General features: G+C 42.7%; 1 protein-coding gene and 1 pseudogene across 2 annotated transcripts in view; one reads left to right on the forward strand and one right to left on the reverse strand.

Moving 5' to 3' along the window:
- Tbce (tubulin folding cofactor E) overlaps positions 1-9589 on the reverse strand; it is a 36870-nt gene extending 27281 nt beyond the window's left edge. For both annotated transcript variants that reach the window (XR_007833095.1, XM_051167849.1), the window contains exons 1-2: positions 9533-9589; positions 1149-1279 (exon numbers count right to left, since the gene is read on the reverse strand). Coding sequence is in view for 1 of the 2 variants with exons in the window: in XM_051167849.1 (XP_051023806.1) it covers positions 1149-1248 (100 nt within the window). In the remaining variant the exon portion in view is untranslated. The remainder of the gene's footprint in view (positions 1-1148; positions 1280-9532) is intronic.
- Positions 9590-20664: 11075 nt separating this feature from the next.
- On the forward strand, positions 20665-21543 carry LOC127186897 (aurora kinase C-like; annotated as a pseudogene).
- Positions 21544-21666: the final 123 nt, after the last annotated feature.

Raw genomic sequence — 21666 nt, forward strand, 5'->3', positions numbered from 1 at the left:
CTTTTTGCCACTTAAACCTAGTTCTTTTCAGTATTTATAAATTTAATTGTACTTTTTTTCCTGCCCTGGTCTCCTTTGAGGTATAGGATAAGCTTTACGTTTTAGTTGAGGTTTAGGAGACTGTAATTATTAGATATGTACAATCTACCATCTCGATGTACAAGTCATTATTTACTATTCAAAATAGTTTATAACACACATACACACTTATTGTTTCTTTGCAAATCAACAAAAATGAGCAATAGACAAGGTTCTATTTGGACAGAATGCAATTACACTATCTACAGTTATATAACATAAGTATACACCCATGCATATATACACACAGACAAGAGAAACATTCAAATGTCTTTGGTATTTGGATAATACAAGAGACAGATTAATATGAAGACTGTTCGTTGGTTTACCTGAAAAACAATTGTTTCAGGTAATAATTCTTTGAGTCATACACTCAAAAAAGTTTTATGGGGAGCTAGAGAGATGGCTCAGAAGTTAAGGGCACTGACTGCTCTTCCAAAGGTCCTGAGTTCAATTCCCAGGACCATGGTGGCTCACAATTATCTATAAAGTGATCTGATGCCCTCTTCTGGGGGTGTAGATGTACATGCAGGCAGAGCACTATATACATAATTATAAATAAATAAATCAAAAAAAGTTTTACGTATAGCAACATATAATTAAATGTACTGTGTATAGATGAAAGTCAAAGGAGTATCAATAGGGTATTTGATTTTTGAGTTGAGAATTATGAAAATTCAAGACTGTTGGTTGCTGGAAGTTCTGAGGTATTTCAAAGCTGATTTAGTATTAGAAACACTACATAATCAAGTAGCATATAATTTAAAAAGCTGTACATATCACATACATATATATGACCCAAATGAAACTATGTGTCTGTAAGCTGGTTGGCACAGTCCTCAAAACTGATTTATTATTTTATGTATTTCTTTACTGGGGACAGGGTCTCCCTGTGCCACTCCAGCTGGCTTGGAACTTGTCACTTGGACAAGGCTAGCTTGGAACTCAGAAATCCACCTGCCTCTGCCTCAGAGTGCTGAAGTTAAAAGCATGTGCAACCACACCCAGTTCAAAATGGGTATGATAAAGCACCACTAAGATATTTATATAGAAGTGACTGAGAGGCTTACCTGCCACAGGAGGAACAGAACCACAAAAGTGCACTGTTGCATATTCTCCATTAACTTCAACTCTTTTACCAATGACATCTAATGGCAAAATGTCACTCATTATAAGACAGTAGGACTCCAAAATATGAGATCTAGGGAGGAAAACATGTAAAGTTGACAAGAACTTCATTAACCAAAATTGTAGCGTAGGCTGGCCTCCAGCTCTTACATTTACAGCAAATCCTCCTGCCTCAACTGCTCAAGAAATGGGATAACAGATAAGGAGCTACCACACTCGGCCCAAGTCACCCTCCCCCCACCAACCTTGGGGACTGAAGAAACACCTTATTATGTAAGGTGCTTGCTATGCACACATTGAGGACCTGAGTTTAGGTTCCCAGAAAAAGCCAAATGTGACAGTAAGCACCTATAACTCCAGAGTTGGGCAGCGGAGACTAGAGGATCCTTAGGGTTTGCTGGCTAACCAGTTTTGTCAACTGGGAAACTCCATGTTTACGGAACAAACCTGTCTTTTGTTTGTTTGTTTTTTGTTTTTTGAGACAGGGTTTCTCTATGTTATCTTGGCTGTCCTGGACTTGCTTTGTAGACCATGCTGGCCTCAAACTCATAGTGATCCGCCTGCCTCTGCCTCCCAAGTGCTGGGATTACAGGCATGTGGTACCACGCCCGACGGAACACACCTGTCTTAAAAGGCAACATGGAAAGTACTAGAGTAAGACACTGAGCAGACTCTGGCTTCCATGGCTGCACACATGATATTAAAGAGCACTGGGTTGGAGATCCAGCTGAGGTGGTATGTACTTGCCTAGCATTCACAAAGCTGAGTGGCTCATGCCTTTAATCCTACCAGTCAGAGGCCAACCTGGGATACATGAGACCCTATCTCAGGAAAAGAGTAACAACAAAAAATGAATAACTCAGAAATTTAGGTATGATATATTATGGTTAATAGCTCTTTTTCTTCTCCTTCCCTTCCTCCTTCAAGACAGGGTCATGTAACCCAGCACAGGCTGGCCTCAAACTCACTGTGTAGTTAGGGATGGATCTTGAACTCCTGGTTCTCCTGCTCCCAGCTCTCAAGTGCTAGGGTTACAGACATCTGCCACTATGCCTGGCTTATTCTGGAGGCAAGATCTCCTGTATAAGGTAGCCTTGAATGCCTAATCCTCCTGCCCCAGCTTCCAAAATGCTGGAATTACAAACATGTGCTACATTCTCAGCTTGGTTATGACTTCTTTCAAACTGTGATCTTTTGGAAATGAACACTGAAATATTTAGACTTTTAAAAAGCCATGTTTTAGATACACCAGCAGCAGTGCAGGCAATCCACAAGATAAAGAGGGGCAGTGACTAGAAGAGTGTGGATTTTAGTAAGTTAAACACTAGAATCCACATTTACGAGAATAATTACACAGAAATGGTGAAACAGAAAATTAAGATCCTTGTGATAGAGACCGGAAATCCAAATAACCCAACCAGTCACAAGAATCCATCCAGCAAAGCAAGATCTTTAGTGAATTAGCAGCAAAAACTGACTAGTCAGGGAGCTGACTGCATCCTTGAAAGTTCATCTTAGTATTGAAGCAGATGACAAAAATTTACTGTACTCAGGCTGCTACTGATCCATCAGGACCACAAAACAGACTTGGGACATGCACACACACGCACGCATCGCCAGCCAGAATGTCACAAAGTTTTTAAGCCCCAAATCCACAAACATCTGTGCCAAGTTACAGTGCATTTTCCCACCAATCAGTATTTAGGGATAGGGGACTTCCTTAGAACATTTCTTAGGTACACTTATCCTGTTCCCATTGATTAGGTTATTTAACTGTGACAGGGCAACTTGCTTAGCATTCATGTCTCTTTCTGCCAAGCAGGATGCCAGTTACCAGGGAGGTCTTTGGAACTTATTTGATTCCTATTCAAAATGGAGGTTTTATTCAAAATGGCTTCAGTTTGGTTCCTCTTACACTGGCTGGTTTGGCTTTTGTTTGCTGCCTTTTGCCTTGGTACTCTCAAGTATTGCAACTTTTAAGATAAGAGTCCCTGTACTAGCTGGGCGTGGTGGCGCATGCCTTTAATCCCAGCACTTGGGAGGCAGAGGCAGGCAGATCACTGTGAGTTCGAGGCCAGCCTGGTCTACAAAGTGAGTCCAGGACAGCCAAGGCTACATAGAGAAACCCTGTCTCAAAAAAACCAAAACAAGTCCCTGTACTAAGATGGCATCTTCAACAATGAGACACAAAAGAAGTCAGCATGGAGGCCAACACCTGGGGGAATAAAAGCAGCTTAGGCAGTTTGAGGAGAGTGAGCTGCTAGTAGGAACTAGGCGGGGCTACTTATGTTTTAGGAAACAGATAGAGAGACTGTCCTGAAGCAAAGTTCCAGTTCCTGAGTTAGGTGCCAGTAGAACTCCATTCCTAGAATTCCACACACTGGAGGGCAAAGAGTTGTCTTGCCAGAAACTCGCAGGGTCCTACCATCAGCCTGGGATTACTGAGCCAAAGGAAATATGCATTTAAAAATTTGTTAGCTAGTATCAAATGTCCTTTTATAATGGTTGTTCCAACATATAGTCCTATCAGGAGGCTATGAACCATTGTTTTTTTGTTTTGTTTTTGGTTTTTGAGACAGGGTTTCTCTGTGTAGCCTTGGCTGTCCTCAAACTCACAGAGATCCACCTACCTCTGTCTCCCGAGTGCTGGGATTATAGACATGCGCCATTTTACCGCCTGGCTGAGCATGAGCCCTTGTATCCTAACAACTTTGCTTACACAAAATATCTGCAAACTTTTATCAGTCTGTTTTTTTGGTTTTTTGTTTTTGTTTTTTTTTGTTGTTGTTTATGCTAAGAATCCAATCTAGGACCTGAGGCATACTAAGCAAGTGTTCTACTGCTTAGCAAGATCTGTAAAACATATATTTTACTTGTATCCAGTTATAATAAAAGATGAGCATCTCCTCGGATTTCGTTTTCTCTGAACTACCCACTTTCATTTTTACTTCCTTGTTTAAGCAAGATTTTTTGTTTTGTTTTGTGTGTGTGTTGTTTTTCTGGGTCTCTAGGGACAGCTCAGGTTGGCCTTGAATTCGTTTTATAGCTGAGGATGGCCTTGAACTTCTGACCTTTCTCCTATCACCTTCCCAATGCTGGGATGAGACATGTGCAGACAGGGCTTTGTGTATGTTAGGCAAACACTGAACTTACTGAGCTACATCCCTAAGTCCCCTTGTTTGCTTTTCAGATGAGATCTCACTATGTTGCTCAAGCTAGCCTTGAACCCACAACTCTCTTGCTTCCCTCTCCCATGTCACTGAAAACTCTATGTACCACCACTCTCAATTGCTTACTATTGTTCTTGATGATTAAGTGACCATAGTTCCTCAAAACAATTTGCAAAGAATTAAAAGCATGGAGTCAACACATATCTGTAAAAATACGTTTATAACTGGATTATTCACTAACAGCCAAAAGATGGGGGCAGGGGGGATGATCTAAGTGTTCATTAGAATAAGGAATATGGTAAATACACCAAAAAGTGTTACTCAATCTTAAAAAGACAGATACCAAGTGATCCTTCTATGCAGTATCTAGGCCTGTCAAATTCACAAAGACAGCTGGGTGTGGTAGTGAATGCCTCTAATCCTACAATTCAGAGTGGATCTCTGCTAGTTCGAGGTCAGCCTGGTCTACACTGCAAGTTCTAGGCCAGCAATGGCTACATAGTGAGAATTTCTTTCAAAAATTTTGCTTAATATTCTTCCTGGGCCAGGAGGTGGTGGTGCACACTTTTAGTCCTGGCATGTGGGAGGCAGAGGCAGGCAGATCTCTGTGAGTTCGAGGCCAGCCTGGTCTAGAGAGAAAGTTCCAGGACAGCCAAGGCTACACAGAGAAACCCTGTCTCAAAAACAAAACAAAATAAAACAAAAAAATCCCGTGCTGAGATGGCAAATTTTCTGCAATATATATTTTGCAATTTAAAACATAATTTCAGAGACGGGCGTGGTGACACACACCTTTAATCTCAGCACTACGGAGGCAGAGGCAGAGGCTGGTGGATCAATGTGAGTTTGAGGCTAGCCTGGTCTACAAAGCAAGTCTAGGATAAACAAGGCTACACAGAGAAACCCTGTCTCGAAAAACCAAAAACAAAAAAACACCCACATAATTTCAGCCAGGCAGTAGTGGTACATGCCTCTATCCCAGCACTTGAGAGGCAAAGGAAGGAAGATCTCTGTAGAGGCTAGTCTGGTCTACAAAGCTCGTTCCAAAACAGCCAGGACTATACGGAGAAACCATGTCTACAAAAATTGGGGGGGGGGGGGATGAGGGAGGGAACTTCAGGGCCAGTGAGATGCCTCAGCAAATAAAAGCTCTTAACACCAATCCTCAGTTCAATCTCCAAGACCCACACTATAGAGACATCCTACTTCTACAAGTTGTCCCCTGACGTTCACACATAATCCTCAGGATGCCCCTCACTCTTACATATACAGATATATGAAATATTTTAAATAAAAAAGAAGATGGGCTGGTGAATTAGCTCAGTTGGTAAGACTGCTAACATGTTTGAAGCCCTGTGGTTTGCTCCTTAGCACTACATAATCAAGTATGATGGCATATGTTTGTGATTGCAGAAGAATCAGGAATTCAAGGCCTATCTTAACAACATGAGTCTGAGGTTAGCCTGGGCTACAACAGACCATGTCTAAATAAATAAATAAAGTCAAGCTATGATGTTTTCATTTTCTCACAGTCCCTATTTACTCTGTAAATAATACTCACTTCATTTGTCTATCATGTTTTTCTTATTTTGGTTTTGGTTTTTGAGACAGGGTTTCTCTGTGTAACAGCTCTGTCCTGAAACTCGCTCTGTAGAACAGACTGGCCTCAAACTCAGAGATCCACCTGCCTCTGCTAGAATTAAAGGCATGTACCACCACCCCCTACAAATAAGAATACCAAATTCTTAAGGGTACAATCCTTTACTAGACACCACAGAATTCATGTTAGAGAGAAAAATATGATTTTTTTTCACGGCAGGGTTTCTCTGTGTAACAGCTCTGCTTGTCCTGGAACTCACTCTGTAGACCAGGCTGGCCTAGAATTCACAGAGATCTGCCTGCCTCTGCCTCCCAGAGTGCTGAGATCATAGACGTGCACCCTACGCCCTGCGCAGGCAGGTCTTTGAGTTGGGCTCAGGTCTCATATCAAGTTCTAGATAGACAGATAATAAGCATGGCAAATATTTCCTAGGCATTTCTGTCAGTGCCCAGCTTTCTATCATGTTTTTAATTGTACCTCCTCCATGTATTCTGAGCAAAATGCTAAGAAAGTGAAAACGTTACATGAGCCTTAATGTGCTAAATTTAAATATATATTCTATTTAAAAGCATAAGCTGACTTCAATAAATTTCACAGGAAACAGTTCTAACTAATAAGTTTATTGTTAAGACATTCCCATCTTATAAAAAAATAATTAAATGCTGAGATGATCCAGGAAGCTTGCTGAAAATCAGCAACTTAAAGGTTAAAAAATATTAACTAGGTGTGGTGGGGCACACCTTTAATCCCAGCACTAGGGAGGCAGAGGCAGACAGACTGATGTGAGTTTGAGGCCAGCCTGGTCTACAAATCGAGTCCAGGACAGCCAAGGCTACACAGAGAAACCCTGTCTTGAAAAACCAAACCAAACAAACAGAGAGAGAGAAAGGGGGGGGGGGGGGACGGACCCTATTTCAAAAAACAAAAAAACAGAAAAAGAAACCTGGTGGCTCTGTTAAAGATGGAAGAAAGTTGGCCAAGGAAGGTCGTATTCCCAAACACACGGGTAGAGGTAAGGAACTGGACCACATGACCATATGGAAGACCGTTCAGTCAAACAAACAGCAAATCCAAATATCTTAGAAGCTAGGATATGTCTGAGGTCAGATAATGGAGCAACCAGGTAGCAAGTGACAGAACAGGGATGACACAGGGCCAGGTCATTCAGGATTCTGCGCCACTTGAAAGACTCATCTGCAGAGTCAAACAGCAGTGCTTAGTAGTTTTTCGGTTTGTTTGTTCTTTTAAGGAAAGAGATTATCTTACTTTCTTAAAAAGATCCCTCTAGATTTTGTAATGCAAAATGACTAGAAGAAAACACTGTAACTAGTAGTTAGGGAGCAGTAATCCTATGAGATACACTACAGTTTTCAACAGGTGACTGTTGTAGGAAAGGGCTTGAAGATCTGGACATAGGTTGACCATCAGGGAATTAGCTGATAGGAATATAAGAACACTCTGAGTCAGAATGACTCCAAAGGCTTGGGTCTGAATGAATGTCTCAGTAGACAATTACTGTAAATAACAATAAACCTGCAAGTCACAAAGCAAAGTCCTGCCAGACCCACAAGACTATACTCTTATCTACTCTGGAGGCTGAGGTAGGAGAATCAAACATTAAAGGACATCAACATAAGACCCTACAAGGGCTGGGAGGGTAGCCCAGTGGCAGATCATGAACCTAGCTCCAGGAGCAAAAGGAAGAGGAGGAGGAGCAGGAGGAGGAGGAGGAGGAGGAGGAGGAGGAGGACCAGCAGCAGCAGCAGCTAGAAAACTCCCTTTAGGGGAGTAATGGAAAATGTATTAGTTCCAGCACCAAGTTGCTTTCTATGGCCTCCTTTACCAAAAGCAAGTCAAAAACTGTTCTGATGAGATGGTAACCAAATCTGGAGCCTTCGACATGGAAAGAAGCCAACTTCCAGAGAATTCTTTTGCATTAAGACCCAATGATGAACAAATAAAAAGTCCTCTTCATGGAACAATACTACAACACCACATTCCCTCTCAATGATGCAGTGAGAATGAATCTGATTTATAAGTGAGATAAATGAGGTAGGGATACCGATTCAGAAATCCTGCAGCATGTATTAAGGAGAAAACGGCCTGGCATGACTCACTACTGTGATCTGAAGGCCACTGTGAAAGAACCTTCTTCACTTCAGGGAAGATTTGTATCACTAATTTAACCTTCTAAATCTTTTTTATAGACACTATTAAAAATCGTATTTTATAAAACTGCCTGTATTGGAGTGTGGTGGCCCACATCTTGAATCCCAGTTCTCCAGAAGCAGAGGCAGGAGGTTCTCTGTGAATTCCAACTTGGTCTACACATTGAGCTTTAAGACAGGCAGGACTATGGCCAGGCATGGTGGCAAACATCTTTAATCCCAGCACTTGGGAGGCAGAGGCAGGCGGATCACTGTGAGTTTGAGGCCAGCCTGGTCTACAAAGCGAGTCCAGAATAGCCAAGGCTACACAGAGAAACTTTGTCTGGAAAAAACAAAACAACAACAACAAAGACAGCCAGGACTACATGAAGACCAAACCAAAACCAACAAAATTCCAGGTAGTAAGCTGTGTTTACAACATGAGCACATAGAAAAATTAAAGTAGGACTGCAGAGATGGCTCAGTGGTTAAGAGCACTGGCTGCTCTTCCAGAGGACCCAGTTTCAAAGCCCTGCACTCACATACAGCTCACAACTGTCTGTTTCCTTGGAGATAGCTAAATCACACAGTAATTTGGATCCAATTATAATTCACAGAACAATCTCCAAATAGTAGTAAGATCTTTTATTCTAGAGTTTTATTCTAAGGGTGTGGTGACTCATGCATGTAATCCCAGTAATCAAGAGGCAGAGACAGGTGGATCTCTGTGAGTTCAAGGACAACATGGTCTACAAAGTGAGTCCAGGACAGCCAGGGCTCTTACACAGAGAAACCCTGTCTCGAAAAGCCAGGAAAAAAAGGAAAGAAAGAAAGAAAAAAAGTCAATCATTCATTGCAGGGCAGGCTGGCTCGGACTTGTAATTCTTAAAATAGGGAGGCTAAAACCGAGCAAGAGGGCTGATGCTAGTATGAGGCCAGCCACGGATAGTTCCAAGATGGCCTTTGGTTACAGAATGAGACCCTCTCTCCCTCAAAAAATAAAATAAAAATAAAATAAAAAATAATAAAATTAAAATAAAATTGAAAAATCTGAATATTTCCTCCAGCCACTCATAATGACCACTGTCCACCAGAAGCGTCAAAAACGGAAGATGGGACTTTCCTCTACAGTGACAGCCAGTCAGGTCTTAGGGTCCTGGCAGCCTCACCTGAGACCCGCTTACAGACAACAGTGACAGAACAGGGCGCTTGGCGCAGGCGCACTAGCATTTCGCCAGGTCAGACCAAAACGCAGCCCCGCCAACCCGAAGTCTCGGAGCGGAAGGAACACTAAGGCACTTCAGCGTGGAACGGCAACCCCACTGGGCAGCTCGCCACCTCAGCTCCACCACCTTACGAAGCTCACCTGCCCTCAGCCCGTTTGTCTGCGCCGTGGGCCCCTCACTCACCCTCAGCGACGGAGCTTCCGGCTCTAAGCGAAAGCGGCTACAGACCGGAAGTACCACCTCCTTACAGGAAGTGATGGCGGGAAATCAGCTTGGCCCACCCAAACTCCCAACCTATCCTGACTAGATGCTGTTCAAGTGGACCCCAGAGCTGAACCGTGAATGACATCGGGACCAAGGAAACTTGTGTGCTGTAGTTGATCCAGGACAGCCAAAACGAGTGCTAAAAGTTCATAGCTGGGCGTGATGGCTCATGCCTATTACAATCAACACTCGAAAGGCTGAGGCAGGAGGACTGAGGCCAGTTCGGGGTTGGGGTGGGAGCAATCTTGGTTGCCTAACAAGATCCTGTCTTAAAAAAAAAAAAAAGTCTCATGTTTATGGGTAGTCTACCACCTTAGGGAGTTCATAGTTATGGAGAAAAGTATATTGTTGATTCCTCCAGAACTGGAAAGAAAAAGTTAACCAGCTAAAGCAGAATCAGAGTAAAGGTCACCTCTGTAAAGAAGTGTAGTTCCTGTGAATCACTTTGCTTTTTTGTTTGTTTGTTTGGTTGGTTTTAGATATTAAAAGCCAGTAATTATTTCATTGAAAACCAAATAAGCTGCTGTGTATATAAGCACATAATAGTGTGGCCTCTTCACAGGATAAAAACTCATTAAACCTGTGGCTGGAGCCTTTAATCCTAGCACTCGGGAGTCAGAGGCAGGCGGATCACTGTGAATTTGAGGCCAGCCTGGTCTACAAAGTGATTCCAGGACAGCCAAGGCTTCACAGAGTGACCCTGTCTCGAAAAACCAAAAACCAAACCAAAACAAAAACCTGTGGCTGGGAATAAATGTAGTGGAAGAGCTCTGACTTTGCTGGCTCCAAGTTGGTTTGATCATACATCACTACAAAAACAATAATAAAAGAAGGCTGTAACTCAGCCAAAGAGGAACTGTTTAACTCTGCTAGGACATGGTATTCATGACAAATTTTATTTTACTTTATTGCTCAGCAGTGAGAGATACCCAATAGTGAATCTGCTGTCATTGAGTCATGAAAGATAAAATAAGCTTCTGGAAACTTTCCTGTTTGAAATCTTATTAGTAATACTAGAACACCCATTCTTGCCTGGAGCATCTGAGCCACCAGGAATATTTGGGCAATTCTCCAATGGAAATATAGAATTTCAGCAGGCGGTGGTGCACACGTACAATCCCAGCACTTGGAAGGCAGAGCAGGTAGATGTCTGAGTCCAGGCCAGCCTGGTCTACAGAGTTAAGCTCCAGGACAGACAAGGCTACACAGAGAAACCCTATCTCAAAACAAAAACAAAAATAAAAACAAAACAACTGGTTTTTGGGGATAACATTCCACTAAAGTGGTGGTGCTGTTTGAGACGAAGTTTCATGTACCCTAGGCTGGCCTCAAAACTTGTCGTGGTCAAGATTAGCCTTCAACTCCTCATTCTCTGGCTTCTCTCTCCCAAGTGCTAAAAATCTCTGGCGTGCACCACACCAGTATCCCCACATTTGTTTTAACTTCATACTTTGCAAGTAATTATTCATACAGAACATCTTCTAGAAGAAAAAGGGTTATTCTAAATTAAATTCAGGGGACTTTTACCCAGAAACATTTGTTCAGTTTATCCAGAATGACATGTTACTATAGAAGAGATTATTTGAATTTTTATATAGTCTCTCTCTCTCTCTCTCTCTCTCTCTCTCTCTCTCTCTCTCTCTCTCTCACACACACACACACACACACACACACACACACACACACACACACACACTTCATACATAGAACACTTTCAAAATAAGTTAATAAGTTGGTGGGAACACAGAGTAACAGATTATAGCAAAATGGGTCAGTCACTTCAGGTTTCAGATGTTAAGTCAAACTGGCATTAAAATCATGACAATTTCTCTGCCTTTCAACAGCTGTGAACCACCACACCCAGCCAAAATTAGATTTTTAGTTACCCTTTACAAAAATCTTTTTTTTTTTTTTTTTTTTGGTATTTCAAGACAGGGTTTCTCTGTGTAGCTTGGCTGTCTTGGATTCCCTCTGTAGACCAGGCTGGCCTCCAACTCACATTGATATGCCTGCCTCTGCCTCCTGAGTGCTAGGATTAAAGGTGTATGCCACCATACCCGGTTTACAAAAATCTCTTAAAGCCAGGCCTGGTGGTAGCACATGCCTTTAATCCCAGCATTCAGGATGCAGAGACAGGTGGGTCTCTGTGACTTGGAGGCTGGCCTGGTCTACAAAGAGAGTTCCAGGAGTTACAAAGAGAGAATAGCTTGTCTCTAATTTTTGTCAACCTTCTGTTCTCATTTTTTTCTGTCATTGCCTCTTCCCTCTTCTGTGATTATTTTCCCCATTCCTCCTTTCTTCCTCCTTTCTTCTTTTAGACAGCCCAGGCTGCACAAACTAAATATATCACTGAGGGCAACCTTGAATTCCTTGTTCTAGTGCCTCCACCTTCCAGGTGCTGGAGAGCCTAGGTGTGTGCCACCATGCCATATTATGCAGTTCTGGGAATCAAACCCAAGCTAGGCAGGCATCCTGCCAACTGGGCTGTATTCTAGTGAAACTGTTTTTAACTTTTTTTTTTTTTAAAGAAAAAGAAAACATCCGGGCATGGTGGCGCAGGCCTGTAATCCAGAACTCAGGAGGCAGAGGAGGTAGATCTCTGAGTTTGAGGTCAGCCTGGTCAACAAAGAGAGTCCAGGACATCTGGGGGTTGTTACACAGAGAAACTCTGTCTTGAGAAACAAACAAAACAAAAAATAAACAAAACAACAACAACAACAAACAAAAAACCACATTGCTCTCAAATGTTTGAGTTCACAGCAAAAAATCTAAACTGCCAGGAGAGGAGATGAGCTACATCCAGCTTTCTTTTTTATTTTTTCCTTCTTGCACGTCCTTAAATCCATATTGTATTATTAGCAGGACGAGGTGGTGTATGCCTCTAATCCCAGCACTCAGAGGCAGAGGAGGTGGATCTCTATCTACAAAGTAAGTATAGGACAGCCAAGGATACACAGAGAAACCCAATCTCAAAACAAAACAAAACAAAACACAAAAGAAAAAAACCAATGCACTCTAAGGTTTTACCTAATAATAACTAAAATGTTGAGTCAGAGATAGTAAATGGCTATCAAAATGAACAAACAAACAAACAAAAAAAGAAAAGAAAAAACCAATGTACTCTAAGGTTTTACCTAACAGTAACTAAAATGCTCAGTCAGAGATAGTAAATGGCTATCAAAATGAAAATAAAGCCAGAATTCGAGCAGGTTTGTAATCCTGGTATCATAGAAGAGTGATGCTGGAAGATAGAAAGTTCAAGGGCAGCCCAGACAACTTAATAAAACATGTCTCAAAATAAAATGTAGCTGGGCGGGGCTGGAGAGCTGGCTCAATGGTTAAGAGCAATGACTGCTCTTCCAGAGGTCATGAGTTCAATTCCCAGCAAACACATGGTGGCTCATAAACATCGATAATGTGATCTGATGCCCTTCTCTTGTCTGGAGGTGTACATGCAGGCAGAGCACTGTATACATAATAAATAAATTTTTAAAAATGTAGCTGAGTGAGGCGGCACACACCTATAATCCCAGCACTTGAGGAGACAGGGGCAGGTAGATCCCTGTGAGTTTGAGGCCAGCCTGGTCTATAAAGCAATTCTAGCACAGCCAAGGCTACACAGAGAAATCCTGTCTCTTGTCCTCTTAACTCAGCGTAATGCCCTTCACCAAGTAATTAATCTTTAACAACATTTATCCCTTTGTCATATTTTTTTTTCTTTTCTTTTTCTTTTTGGTTTTTCGAGACAGGGTTTCTCTGTGTAGCCTTGGCTGTCCTGGACTCACTTTGTAGACCAGGCTGACCATGAACTCACAGTGATCCACCTGCCTCTGCCTCCTGAGTGCTGGGATTAAAGGCCCCCCTTGTCATATTTTGTCGTTCTATTCTAGTGGCTAAATTTTTCCACCACATTAACTACTGTAACTGTTGAGAAGCTTCTAACACAGCTGACACTAATCCCTTCCAATATTGGGGAATAAGTTTATGCTCCATAGGCCAGTTATTTAACATTTGTTTAACATATGCTAAATGCATCCATATTGTATGATAGCCTCTCTGAAAAGCTTTAAACCTAGCATATCTACTGGATGACATGCCATCTCATCACAATCCTCAGCACCATCATTAGCAGGAATATGTAGCACAAAGACTGGAAATGCTGATGGTGTCTGTGTAGCCCTACAGAATTCCTATTTTGGAGCACTTGTCTCCAATGCCCTTCTGGCCTGTCTGCTTTCTCATTCTTCTAGAATCTTTACAGCCGCTCCAGCTTCCCATTTTTCTCTGCCCCATTCCCCATACTGGTGCTCTGACCACCTGGCTGTAGAGCAGGGTGGGGCAGTAATTGTGGGAAACACAATTGGCTCTCAGTTACCAGGTGTTTTTGTTTTCCAAATGCTTCAACCTCTACCGGCGAATTCTCAAGTTATATAGCCGACTCTGCAATCCTTTCCAGAACAACAGAATTTACTGACTCTTCTGGTTTTTGTATCTTATTGGTCTTTCTTCCAATCTTTTTAAAAATGTTACACAGTAAAAAGACCAAGAATAAACAAAAAATTCCCTCTGTGTATAAAGTAGAAAAGAACTTTGCAAGCACAGCTATGATTTTGCTGACACCCTGAAACGGCTTTGCTACATCTTGAAAACCTGTATCTTCCTCTGCAATAGTAGAAGTTAAGTTACCCATGATGCCCAAAGCACGTTGGGTGCTACCTGTAGGCTTCACCTTTTCCAAACCTACTTTATTTGGGGTTCCTTAAATGTGTATACTTCCCTTTCAACCCACCTAACTAGACAGGAGAGGAAGGAGATTTATTGGAACAGGAGAAATAGACCTTGTTGAATTCAGTTCCTGGGAGCGATTCCCCTGGCACAGTCAGCAGGATTTCAGCAGCCAGCAATTCCATCAAAGTTGCTGCTGGAACCTGGAACAGCAGCCGGAACCCAGAGCCTCGAAGTGTTCTCTGGAGCGGTTCTCTCTTGGAGCATCTTGAAGTGGAGTGATGAACAGTCAAACAATACCAAGACTCAAAAAGCCCTGCCTCCTGTTTTGTATATATATGTCTCCTGTCAAGAGTCTGTACTAGGATGTTTTTCAGATGGCAAAAACCAAGCCCCCACATAAGGTGGTTCAATCATTGACAGTCCAATATGGAACTGGATACTACCCTTCGTAACCTCCCTTCTCTTTTTTTGATCCTACTAATCACCTTTTTCTAGACTTCTTAACAACATATTGAAAAGATTTCTAACCAGACTTTTAATCAGCTGCTATTACAGGATTAACAACTCCTAGGACACAGAGCAACTCCTGATTATGCCCTGAGGTGAAGATTAAGCTTGCCCCAAGGACTTCGATGCTCCCATTCAGCAGGAAGTAGTCTAATGATAACATTGCCCGCCCCTTTCCCCGATCCCTGATTATTTGTTAATAGTAAACAAAAAAGGAGGGATGGAAGCCCCTGGGGGCAGGAGCCCTAGACTTCTCTAATGGCTCTACCAGCAGTTCTTAGTCCCTCAAGGTGGTTTGTGTGGCCAGGCGCCTTCTGACATTAAAAAAGCCCAAGATTTAAAATGATCTTATCCTGTAACCAACTAAACTTGATTGTAAAAGTATACTATCTGGCCTTCAGAGACTTGAGAAGGAATAAAACTTAAATTCCTAAGTGAACCAGCAGTGTGGGTTAGCAGCTTTCAAAATGTGCAAGTTGACTCAGAAGGTTTACTGCCTGAACAGTCACTCAGCAGTTGGTTAGGGGATAAGATCGTTTTAGATCAAGATTAAGAAGTTATTGGAGTTGAGATACGATAGATACTGAATTTCATTCAGAAATTTAGACCCAACAAGACAAACACAAGACAAAATCAAGCTGGACAAATACAAATAGCCAAACCACTGTGAATGCAGCATTTATACAATTCATGATTCTCATGATTGTCACATGGTTCTCCCTGCTGTATGTAGTTTGTTTTATACATATGTAATAAAATGTATCTTTTTTTAAAAAGCTCAAGATTAGGCCACAAAATTCCACCAATCCCTGGCCATCCTGAAAAGCTCCCCTACCCCTCAAGGAACCACATATAAAGCCTGCCTCCTGGTTGATCCTCCCTGCTTCTCTCCTGAGCAGAGGCAGCCACTCTCTTGTGCCTTTCCCAATACATCTCTTGTGTGAGGTTTGTTGTGCAATGTGACTTTGTGGTAATCCTGGGCTCCTGACTGCCAGGATACCTTCCCCTTTAGAGTTATAACACACAAGGCAGGCAAAAACACAATACCGTCTATATTTTTAAAAAAAGTGTGTAGGGAACAATGCATCGATCACATACATAAGATCATTTTAGATTTAGCAAATGGAATAAAATAGTTGGTGACAGGATGGGGAAAGGTAACCGACTTCAGCAAAGTATGGGGATGGGTACTCAAAGGTTGAACTGCTGACTGACATAAGGGAAGGATCCAACTGTGGATGGAAGTATTTGACAAAGGTACATCTGTGCTGGAGACTAGCTAAAACTCTCTGGTGATTGTGCAAAGAAGGACTGTTGCAGATTGAGAGCCAAAATGGCTTGGGCTATCTTCAGATCCACTGATAACCCTCTACTACCAACCTCTGTATGTGGCCTAACATTTTTTGTGACTACGAGATATAACTTGTGGAAGGCATGTTTTCCTTTTGCCTCTTAGAGACAGAGTCTCAGCATATAGCCCAGGCTGACCTTGAGCTTGTAGTCCATGCTAGCCTCAAACTCAAGAGTTGTCTTGCTTTTGTCTTTGAAATACTAGGGTTCTAAGTATGTGTCACTCACCGTACTTGGAATGCGTTGTTGCACTTGCAGGGCAGTGGCCGGGACCAACCCTAAAGCTAAGGAAGTTACAAAGTAGCACCTGAAATCCACAGGAGACACTTCCTCTTGAAGCTGCTGTAACCTACCTGATTGATGTCTCTAAGAACACATTTGGTAAATGGACTGATTGATGACTTTCTTTTGTTCTGTGACTATAAAGGTTTATGGAACTGGGGAGGTGAGGTGGCTTAGCATGTAAAGTTACGCACCACCAATCCTGAGTTCATGCCCAAGAACAAACATGGTAGAAGGAGAGAACTGATTCCCACAAGTTGTATAAGCTGTCCCCTGGCCTCCACATGCATGCCATAACACATAAAAAGTAGATAAAATAAATTTAATAAAAAATGTTTTTACGGAGCCGGGTGTGGTAGCACATGCCTTTAATCCCAGCACTTGGGAGGCAGAGGCAGGCGGATCGCTGTGAGTTCGAGGCCAGCCTGGTCTACAAAGTGAGTCCAGAACAGCCAAGGCTAATACACAGAAACCCTGTCTTGAAAAAAAACAAAACAACAACAACAACGAAAAGTTTTACATTTATGAAAACTCATTCACAGACATGCCATTCAGGGTAACCCGATTTTGTTTTGCTGGGGAATGGACATTCATATTTGGCTCAGAATAGGTTGCTTCTATCCTCTTTGGACCAAGGCTTTTGCATCAGAACAGTGATAAATAAAAATTAGATGGCATAGGGCTGGATCATGGTAAAGAATCTGCCATACAAGCAGGAGGACCAGAGTTCAGATGCCAGCATCCCTGTAAACAGTGAGTGTGTTGACAACCATCTGTAACCCAGTGCTGCAGGGGTAGAGAAGGGCAGGGCCCGAGAGCACTCTGGCTAGGCAGCTGTGTAAAAAAATAAGGCTGGGCTCAGAGGGGTAAAAGCAACTGCTAATGCACCCGATGACTTCAGTCTGATCCTTGGAACTCATAGTGGAAGGAGACAACTGACTTCCAAAAGTTGTCCTCTAACCTCAATATGATTGTTGTTGTTGTTGGCTTTTCAAGACAGGGTTTCTCTGTGTAACCTTGCCTGTCCTGGACTCACTTTGTAGACCAGGCTCTCCTTGAACTCACAGAGATCTACCTGCTTCTGCCTCCTGAGTGCTGGGATTAAAGGGGTGCACCACCACTGCTGGCCTCCTTATATGTTTTGTGGCATGCACACACCAGCACCCACACACACTGTAATGACAAATAAAATAATTAAAAAGAGTAAGTGTGATCAAGGTGGAAGGAAGAGGAAGGTGCATCTCTGTGAGTTTGAGGGCAGCGTAGTCAATACTGAGAGTTCCAGGACAGCCAGGGCTACAAAGAGATTCTGTCTAAAAAACAAGTCATCAAGTCCGGTCATGTCATATTGACCTCTGGCCTTCACATGTCCACATATACTTGTGTACATGTACCTGTCCACACAGGTGTACACACTTGGGTGAACATGTACATATACTACCATACGGTGCTGGGTACTGAACCCAGGTATTCTGCAAGAGCAACAAGAGTTCTTAACTGCTGAGCCACCTCTCCAGTCATTACTGACCACTTATTGAATGTTGTAATTTTATTTATTCATTGTTCACCTTCAATCTTCAGCTTTTCAAATCTTAATTGGAGAAGTTTCAGGCTTCAATAAATTAATAAAATTACTGTACTTTTGAGTGTATACACGTCTATAAGTGTACGCATGTGCATGTGTGAGCATGTGGATCCCAAGGGTCAGGGTCAGGTGCTTGCCTCAGTGGGTTTTCACAGTATTTTTTCAGACAGGGTCTCTAACTGGTTTGGGACTTACAGGTTCAGTTAGAATGGCTTGCCAGAGTATCCAAGATATCCACCTGCCTCACAGGGTGCACACTCTCACATTCTGATTCCATGTGGATTCTGGGGACCAAAAATCAGATTCTCATGTTTATGCAGCAAACACTTGACAAACTGAGCCATCTTTTTGTCCACATTCATACTTTTATCAAACCACAAGTGCATTTTCATAAAACTTATTAAAAAGTCTGAGTCTCTTTGAATTCCTGCTTTGTGTTTCAAATGTGCGTCTCATTTCAATACCTCCCCTGCTTTCAGACAAAGCTCTGTGTATGCAGCTGAGGTCCAACTCCCTATGGAGGTCAGACAGCTCTTGAACTCATGATCCTCTTGCCTCATACTCAGTGGAGGTACTACAGGCTTGTCTCATCTTTTAACTCCATTTTCTATGTCTATTTCCTTATGGTTAAATCTATTTAACCTGTGAGGCTTAATAAACACACAATTACTTTATTAAAAATGCACTGATATCTTAGAATACTCATTAAAGCCAAATCTCTTTAAAATACTCTGGAAATGTTTATAATTTTTACTAAGCAACTGGGCAAGTTTCAGTAAGATTTACACACCATCTAACTGCTTACCATTGATACTAAAGTACCTCAGGGCGGTAGTGTGAGTAACAATGACCCACTAGGCTCATAGATCTGAATACTATCTGAATACTTTGTCACCAGGGAGTAGAATTTGACTGGATTAGAAGGACTTGGAGGTGTGGCCTTGTCGGGGGTGAGGGGGATTGCGCCACCCGGGGTGGCCTTTGAGGTTTCAGAACCTCATGGCAGACCTAGACTCTGCCTGCTGCCTACAAATCAGGATGTAGTTCTCAACGACTGCTCCAGGGCCATGAGTGTTACCATGTTTCCGCCATGTTGAAAAAGGACCAAAGGCAACTATGAGCAAGCCTCCAAATTAAATGCTTTCTTTTATAAGAATTGCCTTGGCCATGATCTCTCTTCACAGCAACAGAACAATGACTAAGACATTCACCCAACAGAAGTCAAACAACCTTGTTTCATGGTCATCTCTTCAGATACAGCTTTAAGTACAATGATAAACAATTCAAAGTCAGTGATTCTTTTAAAGTAGTGCTGTATAAAAAATATCCTTTGCCAGGAGTGATGGTACATGCCTTTGATCCCTCTGCACTCTGGACACAGAGGCACGCAGGGTTTTGTTTTTGTTTTTGAGACAGGGTTTCTCCGTGTAGCCATGGCTGTCCTGGACTCACTTTGTAGACTAGGCTGTCCTCGAACCCACATCGATCCACTTGCTTCTGCCTCCTGAGTGCTGGGATTAAAGGCGTGTGCCACTACACCTGGCACAGGTCTTTGAGTTGGGCTCAGGTCTAAATATCAAGTTCTAGGCCAGCAAGGGCTATCAGATAGACAGAGATAGTAAGTATGGCAAACATTTCCCAGGCATTTCTGTCAGTGCCCATTAGCTGTCAGGAAACACTCTATATAGCTGACTTGAACTAATAGGTTAATGTTGGAATTTCTTTTTTTTAAAGATTTATTTATTTATTTATTATTATCTATACAGTGCTCTGCCTGCATGTACTCCTGCAGGCCAGAAGAGGACATCAGATCTCATTATAGATGGTTGTGAACCACCATGTGGTTGCTGAGAATTGAACTCAGGACCTTTGGAAGAGCAGTCAGTGCCCTTAACCTCCAAGCCATCTCTCCAGGCCCCTAACGTTGGAATTGCTATCACCGATTTTTTGGTATTCATTTTTTAAACCAAGTAGCACATAGTACAGCAATGCATTCACATTACCAATAACTCGCAACATGATCAAATAATATAAATATAAAAAGATTAATTAACTGAGTGTGGTAGCTTACTCCTGTAATTCCAGCACTCAGGAGGTACAGGCAATCGGATTGCTGTGAGTTTGAGGCCAGCCTGGTCTACAAAGTGAGTGCAGAACTGCCCAGACTACAAACAGAAACCCTGTCTTGGGGATAAAAAAAAAAAAAAAAAAAAAAAAAAAAGAATAATAAAGATGAACAGAGTGAGTCTGCAGTTAGCCAGCAGGGTGGTTGGGTTGAGGAAGTAAAATGCCAACTATATTATAGATGAATCACACTACTGTAGGGTCCACTATTTTGAGCCTTTTTCTTTTTTTCTTATCAGTTTTTCAAGACAAGGTTTCTCTTGTAGTCCTGGCTATCCTTGACTAGCTTTGTAGACTAGGCTGGCTTCAGCTCAGAGACCTGGCTGCCTCTGCCTCCCAAGTGCTGGCATTACACATGTGTAAATATGAAAAAGATCAACCAAGGGTCATCAGCAGGGCCTTGTTAGTCCTGGGCTAGGCCCGGTCTAGAAATGGCTTGAATGCTACCTTCTAGTGGTTTACTGCCACTGACCAGATGGAGTCCAGCACCTCAACCAGGAGACGTTTCACCGTGGGTGGTGACTTTGAAGAGGGCATCCTCTGGGCAATGGGAAATTTGGGAATGTGTACCTGGTTCAGATCAAGGAAAACCATTTCTTTGTGGCGGTGAAGATCCTCATCAAGTCTCTGATAGAGGAGGAGGGATTGGAGCACCAGCTTAGCAGGGAGTGAGGCCCAGGAGCACCGAGAACACCTGAACATCCTGCGCCTGTGCAACTGCTTCCACGATGCTCCATGAGGCAAGCTCTGTAAGGAGCTTCAGAGAGCTAGAGTGATGGTCCAGAGGTACTGAGGTCAATACCCAGCAACCACATGGTGGCTCACAACCATCTATGAGATCTGATATTGTCTTCTGGTGTACATGCAGGCAGAACACTGTATACATGATAAATAAAATATCTTAAGGGAAAAAAAAGGTTCAGAGAAACCACCTGCTAGATGAGCAGCACACAGCCGTAATAATGGAGGAGTTGGCTGTGACTTACTGCCATGAGTAGGTGACTCTCAGGGACATCAAGCTAGAGAATCTCCTGCTGGGCCTCATAGGGTAGGTGAGGACCACAGACTTCATTTGGTCTGTGCATACCCCCTCTCAGGAGAAAGACACTGTGCGGGACTCTGGACTACTTGCCCCCAGAAATGACTGATGGGAAAACATATGCTGAAAAGTGGTCTGTGGTGTACCGGGGATGCTCTGCTGTAAGCTGCTGGTGGGAAATCCTTCCTTAAGAGCACACTCACAATGAGACAGAGTCGCATCCTCAAGGTGGATTTGAGGTTTCTTCCATCAGTGCCTGTGGGGGCCCCAGGACACGTTTCCAAGCATGACAGGTACCATCCTTCAGTAGCTGAGCACCCTGGACCTGCAGTACTCTCTTAAGATGCTACCTCTCTGGTCAGATGGTGAGCCCTGTCTGCCTCTATTCCTATGCGTTTATTCAGGGAGTTCTCCAGGATGCTTGGTACCCCATCTGTT

This window comes from Acomys russatus, chromosome 3, assembly GCF_903995435.1.
Source record: "Acomys russatus chromosome 3, mAcoRus1.1, whole genome shotgun sequence".
In the NCBI taxonomy this organism is placed as follows: domain Eukaryota; kingdom Metazoa; phylum Chordata; class Mammalia; order Rodentia; family Muridae; genus Acomys; species Acomys russatus.